The sequence below is a fragment of the Amphiura filiformis genome, chromosome 11, assembly GCF_039555335.1.
Source record: "Amphiura filiformis chromosome 11, Afil_fr2py, whole genome shotgun sequence".
Taxonomy (NCBI): Eukaryota; Metazoa; Echinodermata; class Ophiuroidea; order Amphilepidida; family Amphiuridae; genus Amphiura; species Amphiura filiformis.
In genome coordinates this window covers 61,803,183-61,825,537 of record NC_092638.1, presented here as the reverse complement: position 1 = coordinate 61,825,537, position 22,355 = coordinate 61,803,183, and the positions used below count along the sequence as shown (strand labels likewise).

Below are 22,355 nucleotides of genomic sequence, written 5' to 3'. Positions count from 1 at the left end.
GCAATCACTCTCTACTTCTCTCCCTAAATCTGATATATGAGAGCCATTTGTAGCTCTCCTTAGTTGGCCATTCTCTCCTTACATTCTTGTAAATGCTCTAAACAGCTCTCCTTGAAGGCTCCAGAAGAGCTATTTATTGCTCTCCTGCAAATTCCAAAAGACAGTCCCTGAAAACTTAAATAAAAAATTCAAATCAGCTACTTTTTGTGCTGAAAATTCAATCAGGTTGAGAGACCCCGGCCCTGCTATCAACTAGCTACCACTGTACCACATACGGATCTCCAGATATTGGGGGAAAACCCAAACCTAATCATATGCATAACTTATTCCAATCAGCTACTACATGTAGTTATCATATTTTGCACTGCAAATCTAATCAGGATAAGAACCTCTGCTACTCCCTACCAAGTTATATCACTGCACCCTATACGGATCTCCAGATTGGGGGGGGGGAAACCCTAACCAAAATGGATCACACATACATGTACACCATCACAATATCGTAAAAAAAAAAAAGTTAAATGTTGGTATTTATACAGCGCCTTTCACATGTGAACATGTACCAAAGCGCTTTACATTTATTTCGCCGTCGTTAGAATATGTCAGCTGCCATACAATGCCCAAGGCATGCTCATACCTTTAGGCGGCGCTCAATGGACAGTATTCATAACAGCTCCCCATTTCACACCTGGGTGGAGAGGAGTAATCGAGATAAAGTGCCTTACTCAAGGGCACAACACGATGGCGCGCCGGGCTCGAACCCGCAACCTTCCGATTATGAGTCGTAGCCCGTTCCGCTCGGCCACCGTGCTCCCTAATTTTAATGTACATGTATTTACTGTGAAAATATTATGTTCCATGCAGTTCTATGGGTGCCACATCTCACTTTGAACCTGGAAGTGAGTGATACTTCCGAAACTTGCAGCCAATTTTGAAGCTTTTTTCACTCAGAAATTCATTATGCCCCTCACCTTTTGGAAAAATGCAACGCCCTGGGTGTTTATTACAAACAATACAGTATGAGTTAAATAAAATAAATATTGAATGGTTTTACTCATTTAATGGAAGGAATATTTTCTCATTTGGTGAAATAAAGCCTTGTTATATGGAACAGTCCATATTTTCACCTCATGAAAATATTTTAAAACCTAAACAGGGTCAAATGATTTGCACGGATTATGTGGAGCCATCACACATAAAACACACAGGAAGAAGAAAATCATGTCAAAATATGAAATTATATAGTGTGTCATGTTTAGGATATTTTTTAGCATTATGATACCTAAATCACACAATTTTTAGGCATTTTGGTTGCCATTTTGAAAAGTGCTCTCTATCTGGAGTGTCCTAACATTTGACATGGTTGCATACTTTTTAAATGATTCCTTATGCTTCAATGTGTGTAAGATACCACTTTCAAATCTTATTCCCTGTGATTTGGTCACAGAATCACTATTTTCACCTCTTTATACATCCCCGGTATTAAATGCACTTGTGTGCTTTTCCAACATAAACATATGCCTCAAAGTTTTTTCACACATGTAAAGACAAACATTTAGTATGATGATAAATTTGCGAAACTACAACTTGTACGAGACAGATTAGCTAAGCACTTCAAAAAAAGGCTGACATTTCAACAAAATGACTATTTTTGTTAACATTTCATAGAGAATTGCTTGGAAAAACTCGAAATTCACAGAGCAAATGAAATTGCGTGGGGAAAGGAAAATTTTGCGGTGCTGCCGCGAAAATTGTTGGACCCTGCTCATAAACATTTAATGTATGTATACCATTCTCTGTTGTTTCAGACCATGTACCTCTGTGTGTTGACTACAAACCGTGCTAGAAACCTGTATGAACGTCAGGGCTATCATGTAACCGGAACATCGCCTATCTGTTTTTACTGCTGTATTGGGCCTCCAGGGGTGAGTCATTCACGGTTGTTCTAAACTTTCATGTGGTTTCTATCTTTAGGCAAAAAAGAAAAAAGATTGTTTGCTTGTCCATGTCCAACTGACCATTAAAAAAAATTCAACTGAAAAACTTCTTTTTTCATTTAATTATTATTTCTAAACGACCACATTGATAGCATCAAAGTTGCACTCGCATTAATACATGAAAGGACTTGCTATCTCTGTTGATAATAATTGGCTCAGGTAGCAATACATATAATTTTTATTTTACAGATTTTTTTAATCTTTTGGAATAATTTTGCCATCTTGCATTATCCTGTAAATCTAACTAACAGCAGTAACGTATCACACTGTTTAAAGGCTTATATTGAAATACCCTACCATGTTTTCACACAGAAAGAAGGCAGGATTCCCCTCGCTAAGCGCGCGCCTCAGGAAAGCTCGGTCATAAAACGGATGGATTATATGCATCAGTGATACACCCTGCCCAGGATTTTAACAAAAGAAGGCTAGCACAGGAAAGCTGCAGGATGGCGCACACCTTCCTGTGTAAGGGAATTTCAATATGAGCCCTTATAATATGTCAACCCCATGAGAACTACCTACCAATTGGCCAAAATGAATATTGTGTCCAATTATGAACCAATCAAGGAGGGTATTTTAATAAGATTATCTGCAAATACAAGTTTGACCATAAATAGTTTAAAGCCAAAGTCATAATTGGCAATTGAATTTCAAGTTATCAACCAAACAGAAATGCTGTTAGATGACCAGTAGTGTCCAGGGAGTTAAAATTAAAATATGTCTCACTTGCTTTGCAAAAAAGTGGGGTATTGCTAGTCACTTCTGGAAGAAAAAAAACATTTATCAACTGACTGACCCATCTATCAGAAGTTGTCTAGAATAGACAAGCATACAATCTTTTTTTCTTTTTTACCTAATGCGAAATAAAGATATATGGTGGCAAAATAAATAGCAAAGCCTCCATGCCAGTTCATGATTTTTATTTGTTGTTTGAAAATATATTTGTCTATCCATTTTTATTTATGAAATAATATAAAAACAACAATTTAAGATGCAATGTATTTAACCTAGGTGAATGGTCACATAATGGTAACCATGGTAACTGAATTTTGTTCTGTTGTGTTTGTTTTTCTAGCAATTTTACTGGATGGAGAAACCCATGTCAACAGCCATTCCATGAAATTTGACAGTTGATGCATTAGAATTTAAATCACTCCACTGTAAAGACCAACGGCCTATTTGTATGACGAATTCTTAAACAAAGGGAGCACGGTGGCCAAGTGGGCTCTTATTCATAATCAGGTTACAGGTTCGAGCCCCGGAGATGCCATCATGACGTGCTCTTGACTAAGACACTTTATCTCAAATAGTTCTCTCCACCAGGTGTATAAATGGGTACCGGCGGACCAGCATTCTAAAACCGCAATAACAATCTTGGCAATCTGATTGGTTTATCTTTGTATCCAAGCCGTTATATCTAGATAGATAAATAGATATGTACGTACTACATATGAAGACTATATGCAAGAATATATGCATTGCGCGGCAGTGATCACACATGCAGGTGCAATAGTTTGTATTTGTGTAGGACAATGAGGACTCACTCAGCTGGCTTCGCCAATTTCATGCACAGGGGTGAACTTGATAAAAATGGTCACAAACATAGATGTAGATCTGTTACAGAATGTCAATAAAAGTATTGTTTTGAGACCCAGTCATGTATCTATCGCTGACTTAATACAGTAGATACCATTATTTTCAAGTGGAACAACTTGGCATTCCGCCTTGTTGTTCTACTTAAACTAATGGTATCAAAAAAATTATATATCAGGCGATAGATACATGGCTGGGTATCAAAACAATACTATTCAAATTATTAAGAAACAAATATTAGAAAAAGGAAATATGTGACAGGTCATGTCAAAAGCAGACACTTTTGGGCAGGTTATCAATTTTAAGGTTTTTACATATCTTAAATATACAGATATTTTGCTCCACAATGCCGTTTTCCCCAATGAAATTGGACATTCCTAAGTGAAGATATTGAGTTCGTAAGTTATGGTATTGTCAAATTGGAAATTGAGATATCGGCCTTTAAAAATATCATTGACAATGTCGAGAGTAGGAATTACCTTGACAAATGTCTCAAAAAATACAAGATGCCAGTTATATTCTGGTCTGAAAATATCAGACAATATTTTTAACATTAATAACATCACAAATTCGCAACAAACCCAAATTGTGAAAAAATCACCACCAGGCAGATATTTGGCTATTTCTCCATTTACGATCCTGCCCAAAAGTGTCTCCTTTTGACATGACACGTCACATATAGTGTTTATGAATCACAAATATGTATGGTCATTTTAATGACACTTTGCCCTTTGCAATCCCCATTTCCACCCCTGAAATTTTCTGTGAGGGTGCAGTTTCAACCCCCCCCCCCCAGCTCCCTGTGGCTATACATGTACCATTGGCTCTGAGTGATTTTGCAAATTCAGTGATGTAGTTAAAAATTTCAACTATGACACCTATATACATAAGCAGTGTACAAATTAAGTGGTAATCCGGTAGTCTTGACACCCAGATTTGCCGATGGATAACCAGAAATTCACTGCAGGTTATCCGCCGGACACTCACACATTTTTCACCTTCATGCAGTATAAAAATGATTTAGTCCCGATATTTTATTAAGCTTACGAAAAATCACATTGCTTTCCAGTTCTGTCTAGTCTTCCTACTCCTCAAAGCTTTGAAGTTTCAAACCACCACATCCCACATAATTAGTTAGGGCTGGAGTGTGCGCTGTGTGGCCTTCTTTCAGTTCAAACTAGTACTGTGGCTTTGTGGGCGCAATAGCAGCACCTGTGATGATGATGAGGCTTTGACATCAGCCAAAAACTTATGACACTGGATTTTGTATTTTTTTTCTTTTCTTTTATTTTGAGAATTTAAGTACTAGTAGTTATGATATTTTCTTAAATCCCAATTTTAGCGGTTATACGGATTACCAAAAACTCTTCCGGATGACCAGATTTCATGACCTGGTCATCCGCCGGATAACCGGATTTTTTTCTTAATTTGTACACTGTACATAAATGAATCTCATTGATTTTATATATTATTGTAGACTGTCTACATTTGATATTTGTTTATCAAAGTATATGATTTAATTAATAAAAATATATGCAATTTTTAAATTGAGCAATCTTCATCTAGATTAACTGTTGCATAGTTATATAATTAATTACATGCTTTAAAGATGTTGTTTTTAAATAAATGAAATAATGCATGGTCTCACATACAGCCTGTCTCCAAAAAAAATTGTGCAAGTGAAAAGCACCCTCTGTGGCAATTAGAAAATACCTTTGTGACATAATGCTTACATCGACGTCAAGGGCATAGTCTTAGCTCTCAAATGCCGTTTAGTCTGTTCAATTTGCTTGTTTTAATCTCGAGATATGCTTACTTAAAGGTGAACCTCATTGAAAATAAAGTTATATATCAATGGAAAGCTTATGATGTCAGGATATTAAAAATGATTTTTTCCGATTTTTTTGATTGCTAATAAAGCTGAAAAATTAAAAAAATGATTGAATTTTTGGTCTTTTTTAAGGCGCCCAAAAAGCACCCAAATCAATCGTCTATGACCTTGGGAATGCTCGTGACGTAAGCTCAGGGTTCGCAGTCACGTGATCCTACTCGGAAACATGTAAACAAGACTTGCTTCCTGTACTGTACTTTGCAAGCTGCCCGGCAAGTCTGATTTTCACAATAAAGCTTGAAATTAGAGGAATCTTCAAATTGCTGGTTCCTTCTATATATATTAGAAATAATAGAATTATTAACACATAAATTTTCCGTACATTTTTGACAAAATCAGTCATAACTGGCTGGGTATAACTGGGTAATTGAGTTTGAATTTCGCGCTGGGATCAATCCCATGCGCAAATGCTGCTACCGCTCATGTCATGGACTGAATAAACATGATCGAATAACAAATTAAATAGTTGTTTGTGACATTCCCTATATATTCTAGATTCATTTTAAAAATGTCTGATTTAAAAAATATCGTCTTGCAGTAATTAAAAAATTAATAAAAAACCGCCGATTTCATCAAATCCAGCCCATAAAAGGTTTTCATATTTAGCGTATTGCGGTAATACATTCTTTCCATACAATCGCGATTGAAAGAAACAGATACTCGGGCAGATACTTTATTATAAAATAAATACAATTTAGGCTTAGTATGCCGTTATTTGATGGAATTCTGAAATCTGAATAAAATTAAAATATTGTCACTTTTGTCATGATTCTTTAATGATAGTACAATCAGTGTACGGTACTGAAAAAGTGAAACATTCATGTTTTATGGATTACCGAACACGATGCGTAAATTGCTGCTGAATTGCAGGGACGGATATGCACAAACACAGCGACTCTGATCGCTTCGGGGCTTCGTCCTCCGTGTTTCATGGGGTGTTCAGCATATTTGGTCAATCGTTCCCTTATATTTGGAACATTTACAGGAATAAATTTTGCTGATGAAGTAGCAATAAGTTGGAAATATCAGAATGTGAATATCAAATCGGTCATTTTGTCTGCAAGTTCAGTACAGTCGCGGCCCGGAGTCGCGGATACTAAACACTCGGCGTAGTGAGACTCAGTCAGTCACTGAGCTCATCCCGTATGTATCTATACGAGTTCGCCTATCATACATGACCGGCCATGACTGGTTGTAAAGCTAAAAAATAATTAAAAAATCCTGTACATGTACCTTATTCTATTCCTTCATTTTCTCATTGTGATAAGTTCATCTCAACTTGGTGTGACGATCTGTACTGGTAGCACTAGCAGTTATTTTTTGTAATCTGTTTTCATTCCGGTTCTTGGCTAATCTTCGCTCTTAGTGCTTTACTGTAATATTCCCTATGCATATCGTGGATGGCTTGGCCTATCCCAAATCACCCCGGCCAGCAATTTTCCCATTTTTAAATCCACACACTTTATTCAGGAACTTCATTCTTAATTTGATCATGATATTTCCTTCATGTTATTCTTATTTTATTGAAGATATTTTTCATGTAAAGTAAGTTGACAATGACTGAATTAGTGCATTGGCCCGATGCATGCCACAGTAATACACGGACATTGTGTTTACAATCAAACCCGGAAGTAACTGTGTGTCCCTGGGCTGACGTCATCAACGAAAGCGCCCAATTTGAACGATTTCGTTTTGTAATTTAGGGGGGGGGGTGCCAATATCCAATCTTTGCATGGAGATTATGTCTAGCCTGGTACGCTATGCAAATAAAAAATATTCTTTTCTGATTCCTGACATCATAAGCTTTCCATTGATATATAACTTTATTTTCAATGAGGTTCACCTTTAACAATGAAAGGGTAAAATCACAATTGGAAAGTCCATGTGAAAATAGATTGAGTGTACACCCACCCTCTTGGATTTTGCTCTCCTTTGGCTCAGGGGTACCTTTCATGGATCCCTAGGTGAGGTCACAAGAAAAAATTCAAATTCCATTTCGTTTGCGAATGGCGGGCAATCAAAGTTTGGCGACCTTGACCAAAATTGGGAATTTAAGGGGTCCAAATGACAAAGTGCTCTCTTTGAGGGACATTTTCTTCTTAATTGAATCAGTTGTGATCCTCTTTTTGAATGTGGTCACTCACTGACTCAAATCTTATGTTCCTAGTAACATTAGACTACATGCTTTCAGATGCAAAAGACTAGAAATTCATATCTGGTGTACACCTAAAGTTATTAGGTGTCAAAATTTGCCGATTTTAAGCGCCATTTGTGGCTGAACCACTTTAGGGGGGCCTAAAATTCTGTAGGGGGTCTAGAAATTTCTCTTTTTTTTAATTGCTCATAGACATTGGCACATGGTTAATCCATTCTGAACATAATTAGGACCTATAAGTGCACTGTGACATTATCATGGGTCCTTCAAAATCAAAGATAGTTTGATTGAACAGTACAAAGTGCTGATTTTGACCCCCCTGAAATCCCAACGAAATTCGAAATCTATCTTTTTGGCATTAGGTATTTCAGACACAGCCAGTGAGTGACCACATTCAAAAAGAGGATCACAACTGATTCAATTAAGAAGAAAATGCCCCTCAAAGAGAGCACTTTGTCATTTGGACACCTTAAATTGCCAATTTTGGTCAAGGTCGCCAAACTTAGATGGCCCGCCATTTGCAAACGAAATGGAATTTGAATTTTTTTCTTGTGACCTCACCTAGGGGTCCATGAAAGGTACCCCTGAGCCAAAGGAGAGCAACATCCAAGAGGGTGGGTGTACACTCAGTCTGTTTTGACATGGACTGACCCAATTGTGCCACTTTTACTAGGGAAGGGGCTGTACAAAGTCATGTAAATCAATGATAGCATCAAGTTTATCAAGAGAAATCAAAAGAATGCATCAATTACACAACAATACAAAATTGTTTTTAATGTTTTATCATGATAAAGGTATAATGATTCTCTTTTCCTCCTACGACAAATTAAACGATAAATATATATTTAACATTCTGCTGTAAAATTAAATACATGTGCATGTCAATGATTTTACCATGGTAAATACTGTTCTTTTTGTCATTCAAGACATGTTAAAAGATAAACAAATATTACACACTTATGGGTTAATGAACTTTGACAAGGTCATGAAACTTGACAAATTAATGAAACTAGACAAAATAATGCACGCACGCTGGTGTTGATGCGTCTAATGCACGAGCCCGAACTTGACCTACCAGAGAAACAAAATAAAAAAGGCCTCCTCTTTTTTTTCCAGGTATCGTAGTGTATGCAAAAACAGACCAAATAGGGGTTTTCCACCATTTTTCCAAATTAAAAAAAAGCCCCTCCTCCTTCCTTATTTTTCAAAAACCTGGATGCTATAAACATGTATTTTTATTTATTCGGCCTTAGCGAAATTAAGTATATGTGAAATTAAATAGCTTTACAGTATATGTAAAGTTGCATAACCCAATTGGATACTCAATCAATTCGGGTTCATTTGACAAGAATATAAATGGTCAGGTTATGTAAAGGTTCAAATGTTGCGGCTGAATATCTTCAAAGATGCGCAATTGGGCTACCAAATGGCAGGTTTGGCAACCCTGCTAGTTACACATGACTATAAATCAAGTATAAATAAAGATTATATAATATTGATTGTATGTGCATTGATCAGTCCTCACTACCAGGGTTGGGCCAAACCCACGATTTGGTAGCCCAATTGGGTGACTTTTGTGGATTTTACCTGCAACTTTCCCTTATCCCTATACCACAGAAACCAAAGGTTAAGAAAAAAATGCAATCTTTTCAACATTGGTTCCTGTGACTTTCGGCAGTTTCCTGCCCCATAGAATCCAAAGGTTAACAGAAAAAAATTAGGGTGACTTTATACGATTCCCGGTGTTGTCACTTCCTATTCAAAGGCGTAACGCATGATCGTTCCCAAAGTCAAAAATACCCCCCTATTTTGCGCGGTTTCAAGAACATTTTCAGCATTTGTTACCCCTATTTTACACAAAAACGGGTACAAATTAGCCTTAAAAATTACCCCTATTTTTTGCATTTCAAGTACACTTTTACAAAAGCACCCCTTTTTTAACATTTCTAGAACACATACCAAAGAACACAGCGGCCAAACTGGGAAGTGAGTTCCTGAATATTACTTGGAATGCACAAAAGTTTCACAAAAGTGAAATCCGGGAATAAATTGAGCAAGAAATGGTATAATGATTTCAACATCAGGATTCACAAAATATACCTTACCCTATTTTTTAATTTCGAGTACACCGTCGTCAAAAACAACCCTATTTTTTTAAATATTGCGAACATTTTATGTTCGCGAACATAGTTTAAACATAACCCCTTTTTTCTTGAAATTGGGAACGATCATGCGTATGCATAGTCAATGTTAAGTGATAACACCGGGATACGATTATTTCAATTTTGAGTCGTGGTTAGGACTAACCACTGAACATTTTGGCAACCCTCACCACAATAGGAAAACAACATAGTGAATGACACTACTGTATTGTGCACTGAGTACGCACAGGTGCTTGATGCATTACTGGACAGCTCAGCTCCATTTATTCTACAAATTAAAAATAGGTCTTAACATTTTGATTATGAGGCTGATGTAACACTGTGATATGGACTCGGGGAGTCTGGGTCTACTTTCGGTTTGTATCAACATATGAAGAGCTTAGTTTCAAAACCCTTACATCCACTTGCCCATTTTGAGAACACATCAAAAATCATCAAAAATCACTGATATATGGGGTTGCAACAAAAGCAGTTTTTGGCTGGATGCTTGGGTAGGATGAGCATCCCGCCAAAAACTGCTTTTGTTGAAAAACACCTTATATTAGTGATTATTTTGATGATTTTTTGATGTGTTCTCAAAATTGGGCAAGTGGATGTAAGGGGTTTTGAAACTAAGCTCTTCATATCAAGTTTGTTATTTATTGGATTTTCATCACATAATGTACAAATTATGTTGACTATAGAATTATATTGGAGAACCTATAGCATTTACAGAGCTGCACCTGTACAATGACAGCAAACCTGGTGTAGCAATTAGATGGCCACCTGTCTGCCTGTCATTTTGGACAGGCATTTTGCTACTTGGACAGGCAAGATTAATACATTTGACTGATGCTGATAGTGCTTGTTCAAGTTCTGTGAACTCAAAATCAAGGCTATAGTAATAGATATTTGAACCGACTGTAACCCCAGAAGGGTAGAGGTCTAGTTTATCAAATTTTGGACAAGCAATTTTGGTGAAAATGACAGGGAAATGTCAAGTCTATAGCTTCATATAAGAACCATAGGCCGTCATAATTAAATAGTTTGACTCAAAAATCCAGTGTGCATTTAATTAGTAAAATCATGTGTTTTATGAATTAATTATGATACTAAGCAACCCCCCCTACTTTTAAAAATATTTATTAATGGACACTCACTGTGGACCACAATGGCCTCATCCCAATGGCATAGTTCAATAACCTCAATTTAACAATCAAAGTGCAAAATTTGACCTCAAGTTTCAGAATATGAGTTTTTGTACCCAAATTTTCAAAGGCATTCAATGAATGTATAAATGTATTGAGGTAAAAGAACTGTGCCCTGATAGATGAGCATGTTGTGGATCCTAGTGACTACATAAAATCAGATTTACTTGCGGCAATCAAAGTTTGTACCAAGCAATAGCCTATATCTCCAGTTTTCATAACGTTGTCAGGAAAATCACAAGTGTAATTTGTGTATGAATGTGATGAGGGCTACAAAAAAAGAATTTGTATTGCCCTTTTGACCGATCCAAAAATCTGAAATAAATAGGGTTGGGGTGTTTTGAATGTTCATATACATTTGATACAAAATTGTCAAAATGTTATGCCTGTTTGTAACTCCTACTGACAAACTCCAATTCAAAAAACGAGCCTGGCAAACCTAATACATCATTGCATACCATTGAATTTTGTAGTGAACTTGCATTTTTTAACATTGGCAAAATATTTTTTAAAAAGATTTCTCAACCGGCCGACCCCGACTTAACTTTTCCTCATTACTTCTTAAAACTGACAGAAATCCTCCCTGACAGTTATTGCTAATACAATTTCAACATTTTGGGTAAAGAATAACAATTAAAGTAAAATTTGACGGAAATCGTACACTCTTCGTAACTTACAAAATATAGCAAACAAATTCTTTTGAACACAGTCAACAGTATGTCACATGAACAGTACAACAACAACTCCATCAGCCCAGTGACGTCACAACCAGAGAGCAATTCCACAGCCCCCGGAGCCACGCCCATAAATGGGGTAACCATACGACCCCTGCAGGACACGACCACGGATGCAGAGTTTGCTGGGAAGCTAATGACTGAGGCATTCAGAGGGAAAATTGTGCACAATGTGACGGAACGCAAGTAAGATATGTATTTATACTTGCATTTGATAAAGGTCGATAGCAAAACTATAAAGTGGGGAAGGATTATTTAAGACTAAGTTTACTTTGCTTGTTAAAATTGACATTATCAAGCTTCCCTTACATGTATGACGCTGTGTCCCTCCACAGCACCATATGTGACACCCCGTCCAACATCCGTCCCCAACATGTGTGACACACCGTCCGTTCCTGCATGTGAGGCTCTCCATGTGACACCCTGTTCGTCCTCTACATATGAGGCTCCCTATGTGATGCAATGTCCATCCCTAGCATATGAGACTCCCCATATGCCAATGCGACCGTCCACGGAATATGAGGTTCCCCATCTGTCGCAACGTTCATTCTCAGGATTGTTGTGACGCCCTGTCTGCATGTCTGCCACGTGTGAGGCTCTTCATGCTGTGTCCAATCAAGGATTGTGACATTTGTAACATACGCCCGTCTGTTCCTGTGTGACATTCCATTCCCATATGACAAGCCTTCTTGTTGTATTTCAGGGTGCCTATAGCGGTGAATTTCATATCAGCCCTTCAGAGGGGGCAGAACCCTGCCTACTACCAACGGACGCTGGTCGCCGAGTTAGAGGGTGTGCCAGTTGGGATCATGCAACTCAAATTTTATGGGGACAAGGATGTCAAGTAAGTACATCTCAATTGTCTCAAAAGTCAAGGTGGATTGATTAATGTACAATTCTGAAATTATTATAGCACAAGGGTAATCCGTATAGTTTGTAGACTGCATGTAAAACACCCTTCTTTTCTAATGAGTACTATCTGCAGGGTACTTTTTAACACGTCTATGATTTCTAATACAAAATGTGTACACATTTGTGTACTTATGTTCCTATTTATTATTATATACCTCATATATTCCTGTCATCTGATTGGTTAAAAGTGCGGTTATTGAATTAGCTATGCCCTCAAAATGAACTATGGACCGGTCATGGAAACGAACTATGGACCGGTTTACGCATACGCATGCGCAATCGCAACGTACATACATTTGGTATATAAAACAAATATCGACTGCTTTATATTTGAGGCATGGTTAAAATTATAGGCCTGTGGTGATCTCAAAATAATGCTATGACCCTCGGCTGCACCTTGGGTCATAGCACGGTTTTGAGATCACCTTGGGCCTATAATTTTAACCATGTCCCTCATAGCGGTCAATATTTGTATACTATATGTTGTTGCTATAACAAATGTCTTTCTATTTCAAATGCCCATAACTCAACGAAAAAAGTGAGTGAAGCGAGGGGAAAAATGTGTAATTTTTGTGATTTTTAGTCATTTACCAAAAAAAATCTTAGTGACATATTTCCTATTTTCACATGGTCATGGCATATTTCTTTTACTGTTTTAGGAAGTTCATTGTAAACAAATGATATAGTAGATATTCACATACTTCCCAAATGACCCTGATATACTGTAGTGGTAGTAAAATAAAAAGCTGCTCATCTCATTGTTCATTTATAATAATTATGATTTTATTTAATCTTATTTATAGCACTGCTGATAACTTCATGGAGCTTGGATGCTGGCACGCCTTCAGGTACAGATGCCTTAATGAATTGAATTCACCAACAACTTTGCTTCAATCACAGCATGAAATTGAAAACTTCCACTGTACACATATACCTTCTACAACATATTTTTAAATTCATGGAGAAAAATTAATATTTTACAAAATACTAAAAGACTATTTTGTATACAAAAGTGCTTTAACTGATATTTAAAGTCAAATTTGTATTCTAGTGGCATAAATTTCTTTTTGACATTGGGGGCATGAAAGGGGTTGGTAAATAGTGAATCGAGCACCTTTTATGGTAACAAATGTGTGTGATTGCCCATACCTGGGGGGGGGGTTCACTCTCACACAAAAGTGCCTCCCACCCTCGTCCGAACACCTCTGAAATGCACCCTTAATGGCAAATTTTCACATAACCAAATTGCACCCCTTAATGGTGAAACACATGCAAAATCCTACCCTAAATGGCGTAGCACATGCAAAAACATACCCTAAATGGCGTCAACTGAGAAATATCTATATTGATACCCTAAATGGCGTAAACAGGGAAATTAGCTAATTTGATACCCAAGGTGCCTTTTTGATGTTGCAGACATACAGATACTGAAGAAAACATGCACAAAAGTAACAAGAATCAATTAAAAAGTGGTGATTTTTATCAAATTAGTACAAACTCACTCAAACAATAATATTACTAACCCTAAACGTCTAAGGATTTGGCTGAAAAAGGACCCATAAATGGCGATGCCTTCTGAAAAAGTACCCCTTTTTCAAAAAGACATTGACGACGCTGTGTGCTGAAAAACATACCCTTTTAGACGTTTTTCTTGGACACGGGTGTGTAGCAAGTCAAGTAGTGAGTGACCCCCCTCCCCGGGTTGCCCATATTACATTGTACAACTAAAATGGTGAAATATGGTGCATAAGTGGAATAAATTCACATGAAATCTTCTACTGCCCAAGCCACTGTTCAAACCAAGTGCCACCTGCATATCAAAATTTTCAGCGGGAAACGCCCAATACATGTATGGAAATCAAGACAACCCTATTCCTTTTTTTTTCAGGTTGGCATGTTTTGGTTGTGTTACTGACGAGAATGTAAAGAAGGGCAAGTGTTATGTGGAACAAATTTGCGTAGACGACAGCGCCCGTGGGCGGGGCGTTGGCAAGGTGCTGATGGACAGGGCAGAGTATGAGGCCCGTCAACGGCAATGTCATGTGAGTTTATTTTTCTGTAGTTTTATCTCAATCTTTTTTATTAAACTGTTCAAACATTAATACCTAGGCCTAAATATTATTTGGCTTTTTTGCTGTCAAAAATCTTTGAAAATAAAATATTTAACTTAAAAAATAAATGCAAATCAGCAACATATTTGTGCCGAAAATCTAATCAGGTTGAGAATCTCTGGCCCTGCTACCCCCTACCAAGTTATGTCACTATACCACATACGGATCTCCAGATATTTGGAACAAAGAAAAAACAACCATACTCATGAATTATGCAAATCAGCTACTAATTAGCATATTTTGCACTGCAAATCTAATCGGGTTGGGAAACTCTGGCCCTCTGCTACCCCTACCGAGTCACATCACGGCACCTCCTCCAGATTTACCAGATAGAATGGGACATACCACAGATATTGGAACATACTTCCACCCAACCATTGTACTCATAAACATTCAATTTTGTATACCATTCTCTGTTGTTTCAGACCATATACCTCGGTGTTTTGACAAACAACCGTGCCAAGAGCCTGTATGAACGTCAGGGCTATCATGTGACCGGAACATCATCTATCTGTCTTTACTGCTGTATTGGGCCTCCAGGGGTGAGTGCTTCACCTATTTTTTTTTCTCTGTTATTAATTGTTACTGTGACTTAAGGGATCCAAAATGAGCGTTTATTGCGTTTCGACAGTATTTTTTGTGGGACATGAGAGCACCTCAGACCTATCGAATTGCATTCTGAATACGAAGCATGTCTTTCTGATATCAAATAATTTCATTTTTTTTAAATCACAATATAATACAAATTTTATGACAAATTATAAAAATTTGATATTTTTCAAATTTTTGATATATAACCGTCCTCAAGTAAATTATATAAATCTAATGATATATTCTTAAAGTGTATGTAGCAGGGAGGAAAAGCCGACGGTCAATTGAAAATTTTGACCTTTCATATTGAAGATATGATTCTTAAAGTGTATGTAGCAGGGAGGAAAAGCCGACGGTCAATTGAAAATTTTGACCTTTCATATTGAAGATATGGATTTTTTTCCCAAAAAGACCTATTTTTTTTTATGGTGTTTTGGGAAAAAAAATCCATATCTTCAATACGAAAGGTCAAAATTTTCAATTGATCGTCGGCTTTTCATCCCACCTACATACACTTTAAGTATAAATCATCAGATTTATAAAGTTTACTTCAAGTACTGTTAAATATCTAAAATATCAATTTTTAATGATTTGCCATAAAATGTTTATTAAATTTCGAATTTCAAAAAATCAAAATTATTTGATATCAGAATGACATTCTTCGTATTCAGAATGCAATTCGATATGTCTGATGTGCTCTAATGTCCCAAAATTAATACTGTCCAAACGTTCATACCCCAGCCCTTTTGTTCTTCTATTATTTATTGTAATATGTTTTCAGGGGTAGGCTACTTATCAGGCCTTATTGGCTTTCCAGCCTACTCCTCCATTGTTTATCGTTTGATGCATTGTTTTTTAATATGGAAATAATCAATTGAAATTTAATTGTAGAGAAACATATTATGCGCCATGCTCCAACTTTCTTGTTGTTTTTTCTTTCGGCAAAAAAGAAAACAAGATTTCCTTGTCATTGTCCGACTGACTGTCCCATGCTTCAACTGAAAAATCATAATGCAGACATGAGAATTTTCCTGCTTTTGCAGGATTTCCTGCTTTTTTGTGGTCCAAATTTCCACACTTTCTTTTAATTTCAGCCTGTTCTTGGCCTTTTTAGCCTCATTTTACACACTTTTTCAGGCTTTTTCAAACTTTTCAGGTTTTTTTCATGGATGACCATTCTCATGCCTGATAATGATAGCATTGAAGTTGCACTCGCATAATCCATGAAACAATTGGCCCAGGTAGTGATAGATGCATTTAACACTAACAGATAATCGCAATGCCTCAAGTTCATATTATCAGTCTAGAAATCCTATTTTTGTCTGTCTGCCCCCCCATCCTGTTCATTCTAATTCATGAAATAGTAATGAAATAATATAAAACACAATTATTTCAAAAGTAATGTATACAGGGTTGTAGCCACGCCGGTCGGGGGTAGCCGACACGGACCAGCGCAAAAAAAAAAATTATATATAATTTTTTTCCCCACAAATGATTTATTCATCATAAAAAGAGTAAAAAAACAAACAAAAATTTGGGGATATACCCCCTATCCTATTCCCTGATCCCTCATGTTCTCAAAAAAGATTGTGCCACGAGCCAGCACTCTAATTTGATAGTAAAATTAGCCGGCACTCAACTTGGTCTAGCTACAACCCTGAATGTATAACCTGGTGGTCATGTTATAATGTAACTGCATACTTATTAGTAATATTATTGTTCTGTTATGTTTGTTTTCTAGAGATTTTACTGGATGGAGAAACCCCTATCTACATGTACAAGCATTCCATGAAATTTGACACGTCAGAGCTTATATCACTCCACTGTAAAGACCAACAGGGTGGCCAAGTGCAACAGGCTCCTATTCAAAATCGGAAGGTTGCGGGTTCAAGCCCCGGTGATGCCATCGTGTTCAACAGTTGTGCCTTTGACTAAGGCATGTAATCTCAATTACTCCTCAGGTGTATAAACAGTACGACAGCAACTTAGCTCACTTCCGGTAATTTTTACCGGCGTGACCTTTGCTGTTACGTAACGTAATGTTGTAAATCAGGTGACAAATACAGTTTTTTAGAAAACAACAAAAAAATGGAATACACAAGTGGTTTCTCCCTTCATTTCCATATTGAGCCCATAGATAAGATATGAAACATGAGTATAAGGCAAACAGTAACGTGTAAAAGTCCAATTATTGTGGAGAAAATGAATGTTTATTGTGCTGTGAAGTAGCCTAAAAATGAGAAAAAATGCATGTCACGATCACCAAAATGGTTATATCTGCAACTATGCATAACGCCGGTCGTATGCTTTTCTGTAATGATAGATATTAGCTAACTTGAGCTTGTATTAAATTTTCAGCGAAAATGATTGGTGGAACAATCGAGTCGTAGGTTGGAAAGTTGCTTTCAAAACGGCTTCCCTCGCAATCGTATGCGTGACCATAAGTGACCAGTGTCAGCAGGAAAATTAACAGCCGGCCTTGTCCATATAATCGATTAATAATTGTCAGGATCGTCCAGTTGACTACAGTGATATTTATTTATTCATACAAAATACTGCCCTGTCATACAAAATATCGAAGTCAATATAAAACGTAATTTCAAGCCATTTGACTGAACTTACAAACAGTTTATAAAAGATTATTGTTGAACGAGACACTGAATTAGAAATAACATTGCAAAAGATACGAGTATAAGTTAGCAGGTTGTGATGGTCTAGTGGCTAAGTCCGTGCCTGAAGTGCGTGAGGTTGGAAGCTCGAACCCTACCATAGCGGAGTTTTTTTTGTTGAAAATATTTATGATATTAGTAAACAACTTTCAGGAAGGGTTTCTGATCATTTGAAGCAGAAATAATGAGGTAAAATGAAAGAAAGCATTTTTTTTATCTTGACCGCTTATGGTGTTTTATTGAAGATAATTAAAGTTACTCTAGACAATGAAACGCTGATTCCAATTATGTGTATGTCTGGGTAGGGTGTAAGAACGGTGTAAAAATTACAAATAACTAGAGTACCTGCAGCTGTGAGGGCACTGTAGCTGTATGTGAGAGCACCACCAGCATCAGACAGTGATATGACCTTTGACCTCGGTTGACCTCAATTGTATCTCGGGCATGTATTCCCCTCATATCAAGGATTCCACCCACCAAGTTTGAGCCCGATCGGACAAAGTTTGACCCCTCCGTAATGACCTTTGACCTCAATTTTATTTCGGGCATATATTCCCCTCGTTTCAAGGATTCCACCCACCAAGTTTGAGCCCGATCGGACAAAGTTTGAAATTTGACCCCTCCGTAATGACCTTTGACCTAGGTTGACCTTGATTTTATTTCGGGCATGTAATCCCCTCGTATGAAGGATTCCACCCACCAATTTTGAGCCCGATCGGACAAAGTTTGAAATTTGACCCCTCCGTAATGACCTTGGTTGACCTCGATTTTATTTCACGCATTATATTCCCCTGGTATCAAGGATTCCACCCACCAAATTTGGGCCCGATCGGACAAAGTTGAAAAATTTGACCTTTGACCTTGACCTCCGATGACCTTTCAAACCACCCCATAAACGTGGAATGCCCGATACCTATCTATATCCGAAATATCGGAACGATGCGTAGAAGCGCGACGAAATGCATAGCCGGATAGACAGACAGACAGAGCTCATTATTTTAGTACTAGAGTACCTGCGGCTGTGAGGGCACTGTAGCTGTACGTGAGAGCACCACCAGCATCAGATAGTGATGCTGTTTGACCCCCCACTGAACCCATATGACCTCTGACCCTAAATGACCTTGGCTTGATCCCCTTTGACCTTTGATGACCTCAGTTTTATTTAATACATCCATTTGAAATTTAGAAATCATTTTCAGCTATGAATGCTGGGAAGACATTGCAGTCCTCACAGGGAGTGGTGAAATCTTCCTGTTCCTGTCATATTGAGAATTCGTTATACCATGTTTAAGCCCTCGTAGCAAGGACTCCACCCACCAAGTCTGTGCCCGATCGGACAAAGTTTGAAATTTGACCCCCTCCGTAATGACCTTTGACCTCGGTTGACCTCAATGGTATTTTGCGCATATATTCCCCTCGTAGCAAGGATTCCACCCACCAACTTTGAGCCCCATCGGACAAAGTTTGAAATTTAACCCCTCCATAATGACCTTTGACCTCGGTTGACCTCAATTTCATTTCGGGCATATATTCCCCTCGCATCAAGGATTCCACCCACCAAGTTTGAGCTCGATCGGACAAAGTTTGAAATATGACCCCTCCGTAATGACCTTTGACCTCGGTTGACCTCAATTTTATTTCGGGCATATATTCCCCTCGCATCAAGGATTCCACCCACCAAGTTTGAGCCCGATCGGACAAAGTTTGACATTTGACCCCTCCGTAATGACCTTTGACCTCGGTTGACCTCAATTTTATTTCGGGCATATACTCGCCTCGTATCAAGGATTCCACCTACCAAGTTTGGGCCCGATCGGACAAAGTTGAAATTTTGACCTTTGACCTTGACCTCCGATGACCTTTCAAACTACCCCATAAGCGTGGAATGCCCGATACCTATCTATATCCGAAATATCGGAGTGATGCGTCGAAGTGCGGCGAAACGCATTGCCGGACAGACGGACAGACAGAGCTTACGATTTTATTAGTACTAGTGCACCTGCAGCTGTGAGAGCCCTGATGCTGTGAGAGCACTGGCATGATAGCGATACTGTTTGACACCTCGGTGTCATTTTTTTCATGCTCCCCTCATACGAAAGATTCCACCTATCAAGTTTAAGCCCAAGAGGGCAAAGTTTAAATTTAGCCCCTAGATGACCTTTGACCTCGGTTGACCTCAATTTTGTTTCGCGCATATATTCCCCTCGTATAAAGGATTCCACCCACCAAGTTTGAGCCCGATAGGACAAAGTTTGAAATCCATGACCTTTGACCTTTGACCTCGGATGACCTCCATATAATGCTTTTCATGCTCTCCTCATACGAAGGATTCCACCCACCAAGTTTGAGCCCGATCGGACAAAGTTTGAAATTTGACCCTCCGTAATGACCTTTGACCTCGCTTGACCTCGATTTTATTTCGGGCATATATTCCCCTCGTATCAAGGATTCCAGCCACCAAGTTTGGGCCCGATCGGGGCCCGATCGGCCAAAGTTCAAAATTTTGACCTTTGACCTTGACCTCCAATGACCTCCGATGACCTTCCAAACCACACGGTCAACATGCTTTTCCTGGCACCTACCCATGTCCCAAATATCACATCGATGCGGCAAAGCACGACGAAACGCATAGCCGGACACACAGACAGAGCTTATGATTATTATAGTATAGATAGATAGATAGATATTATGCCAAAATATCAGGTTTGAAATTCGTAAATTATGGCTGACGCTATCTTATTTTTTAATATGTAGGCGTACGCATAAAGAAAAACATTGCAAACGTGTTGCATAGAAATATTTTTAATTGATCATAATACTGACGGGCCTACACCATAGGCCTAACAGAACAAGAGGAAAAAAAATCGAAATGCTGTAGGATTCGAACCTACAACCTCTCGCACTTCAAACCACGGCGTCAACCACTAGACCATCACAACCTGCTGTAACATACTCGTAACTTTTGCAATCTTATTTCTCATTCAGGGACTCGATCAACAATAATATTTTTAAAACTGCTTTTAAGTTCAGTCAAATGAGGTGATATTACTTTTTATATTGACTTCAATATTTTGTAAGTCAATGCAGTATTTTACTTGAATAAAGAAATATCACTGGAGTCAACTGGACGATTCTGACGATTATTATTCGATATAATGACAAGGCCGGCTGCTATTTTGCTAGTGACACTTGTCACTAACGGGACACGCATACGATTGAGACACGGACCGTTTTGAGAGTAACTTTCCAACCTACGACTCGATTGTTCCATCAATCATTTTCGCTGAAAATTTAATACAAGCTCAAGTTAGTTAATATCTATCATTACAGAAAAGCATAAGACCGGCGTTTGCCCATAGTTGTAGATATAACCATTTTGGTGATCGTGACATGCAATTTTTCTCATTTTCCCGGCCACTTTGGACATGTTCTAGCTTCTTTATTTTCAATATTATTCAACTTTTACTCGTTTTTTGTTCTTTGCACAAATGTTTCTCCGTGATCATGGTACACAATTTAAGCAAAAAACGACCCGTGTCTCCCATCTCTGGAGCTATTTCGCTAAAACATGTTTGCCGGCCAAATTTTCAACATTTAGTTACGTAACCCGTGTTCACCAACCCGTAAAAATTTTCTATCGAACAAAAGAGGTCACGAAGTTGCCGTCGTACTGTAAATGGGTACCGGCAGACCGGCATTCTAAAACAGCAGTAACAAACTTGGCAATCTGATTGGCTTAGCTTTGTATCCAAGCCTTGTTATATCTCGCAATAGAATTGTGCATACTACACTAGGATCCACAGCATGCTCATCTATCAGGGGAACAGTTCTTAAACCCAATACATTTGTACATTCATTGAATGACCTTTGAAGATTTGGGTACAAAAACTCATATTCTGCAACTTGAGCTCAAATTTTGCACTATGATTAAGTAATTGAGGTTATTGGACTATTATTGTCATTGGGATGAGGCTCTTGTGGGCCATAGTGCTACATATGACGACTATCTGCAAGGTTACATGCATCATGGTCACACAGCAGTGATCACACACGCCTGCACAATATTTTCCCTTCATGCAGGTCAATGAGAACTTACTGGCTTTGCAAACTTCATGCATGGGAGTGAACTTGACGTAAACAACAATGTGGAAAACTGCAAAGTTTGACTCTAAAAATGCCTTGTAAAAATTCTTAATTCAAACTTTCATTGCAAAATTATGCTGTTTCCATGGCAACTTTGAAGGCTCTTGATTTTGCACAAGTATGATGAGCACAATTATCTTGTTCAGTTTCAAAAACTACTGTTATATCTTTCAAATAATACCTTGCAATGATTGGACCATTCTGATTTTT

General features: G+C 37.9%; 2 protein-coding genes across 4 annotated transcripts in view; one reads left to right on the top strand and one right to left on the bottom strand.

Moving 5' to 3' along the window:
• LOC140165109 (centromere/kinetochore protein zw10 homolog) overlaps nt 1-22,355 on the bottom strand; it is a 128,348-nt gene that overhangs the window by 52,265 nt on the left and 53,728 nt on the right. The window lies entirely within an intron of this gene.
• Nucleotides 1-22,355, top strand: part of LOC140165110 (uncharacterized) — an 83,713-nt gene that overhangs the window by 22,094 nt on the left and 39,264 nt on the right. Inside the window, exons 11-12 of one of the 3 annotated variants that reach the window (XM_072188539.1) lie at nt 15,168-15,284; nt 17,075-17,278. The exons of 1 other annotated variant lie outside the window; for it this stretch is intronic. In XM_072188539.1, coding sequence (XP_072044640.1) covers nt 15,168-15,284; nt 17,075-17,125 — 168 coding nt within the window. In that variant the 3' untranslated portion in view covers nt 17,126-17,278. Of the gene's footprint in view, nt 1-1,808; nt 1,926-3,072; nt 3,163-15,167; nt 15,285-17,074; nt 17,279-22,355 lie in introns of those variants that run through there. One more of the 3 variants, XM_072188540.1, reaches the window with a different exon arrangement.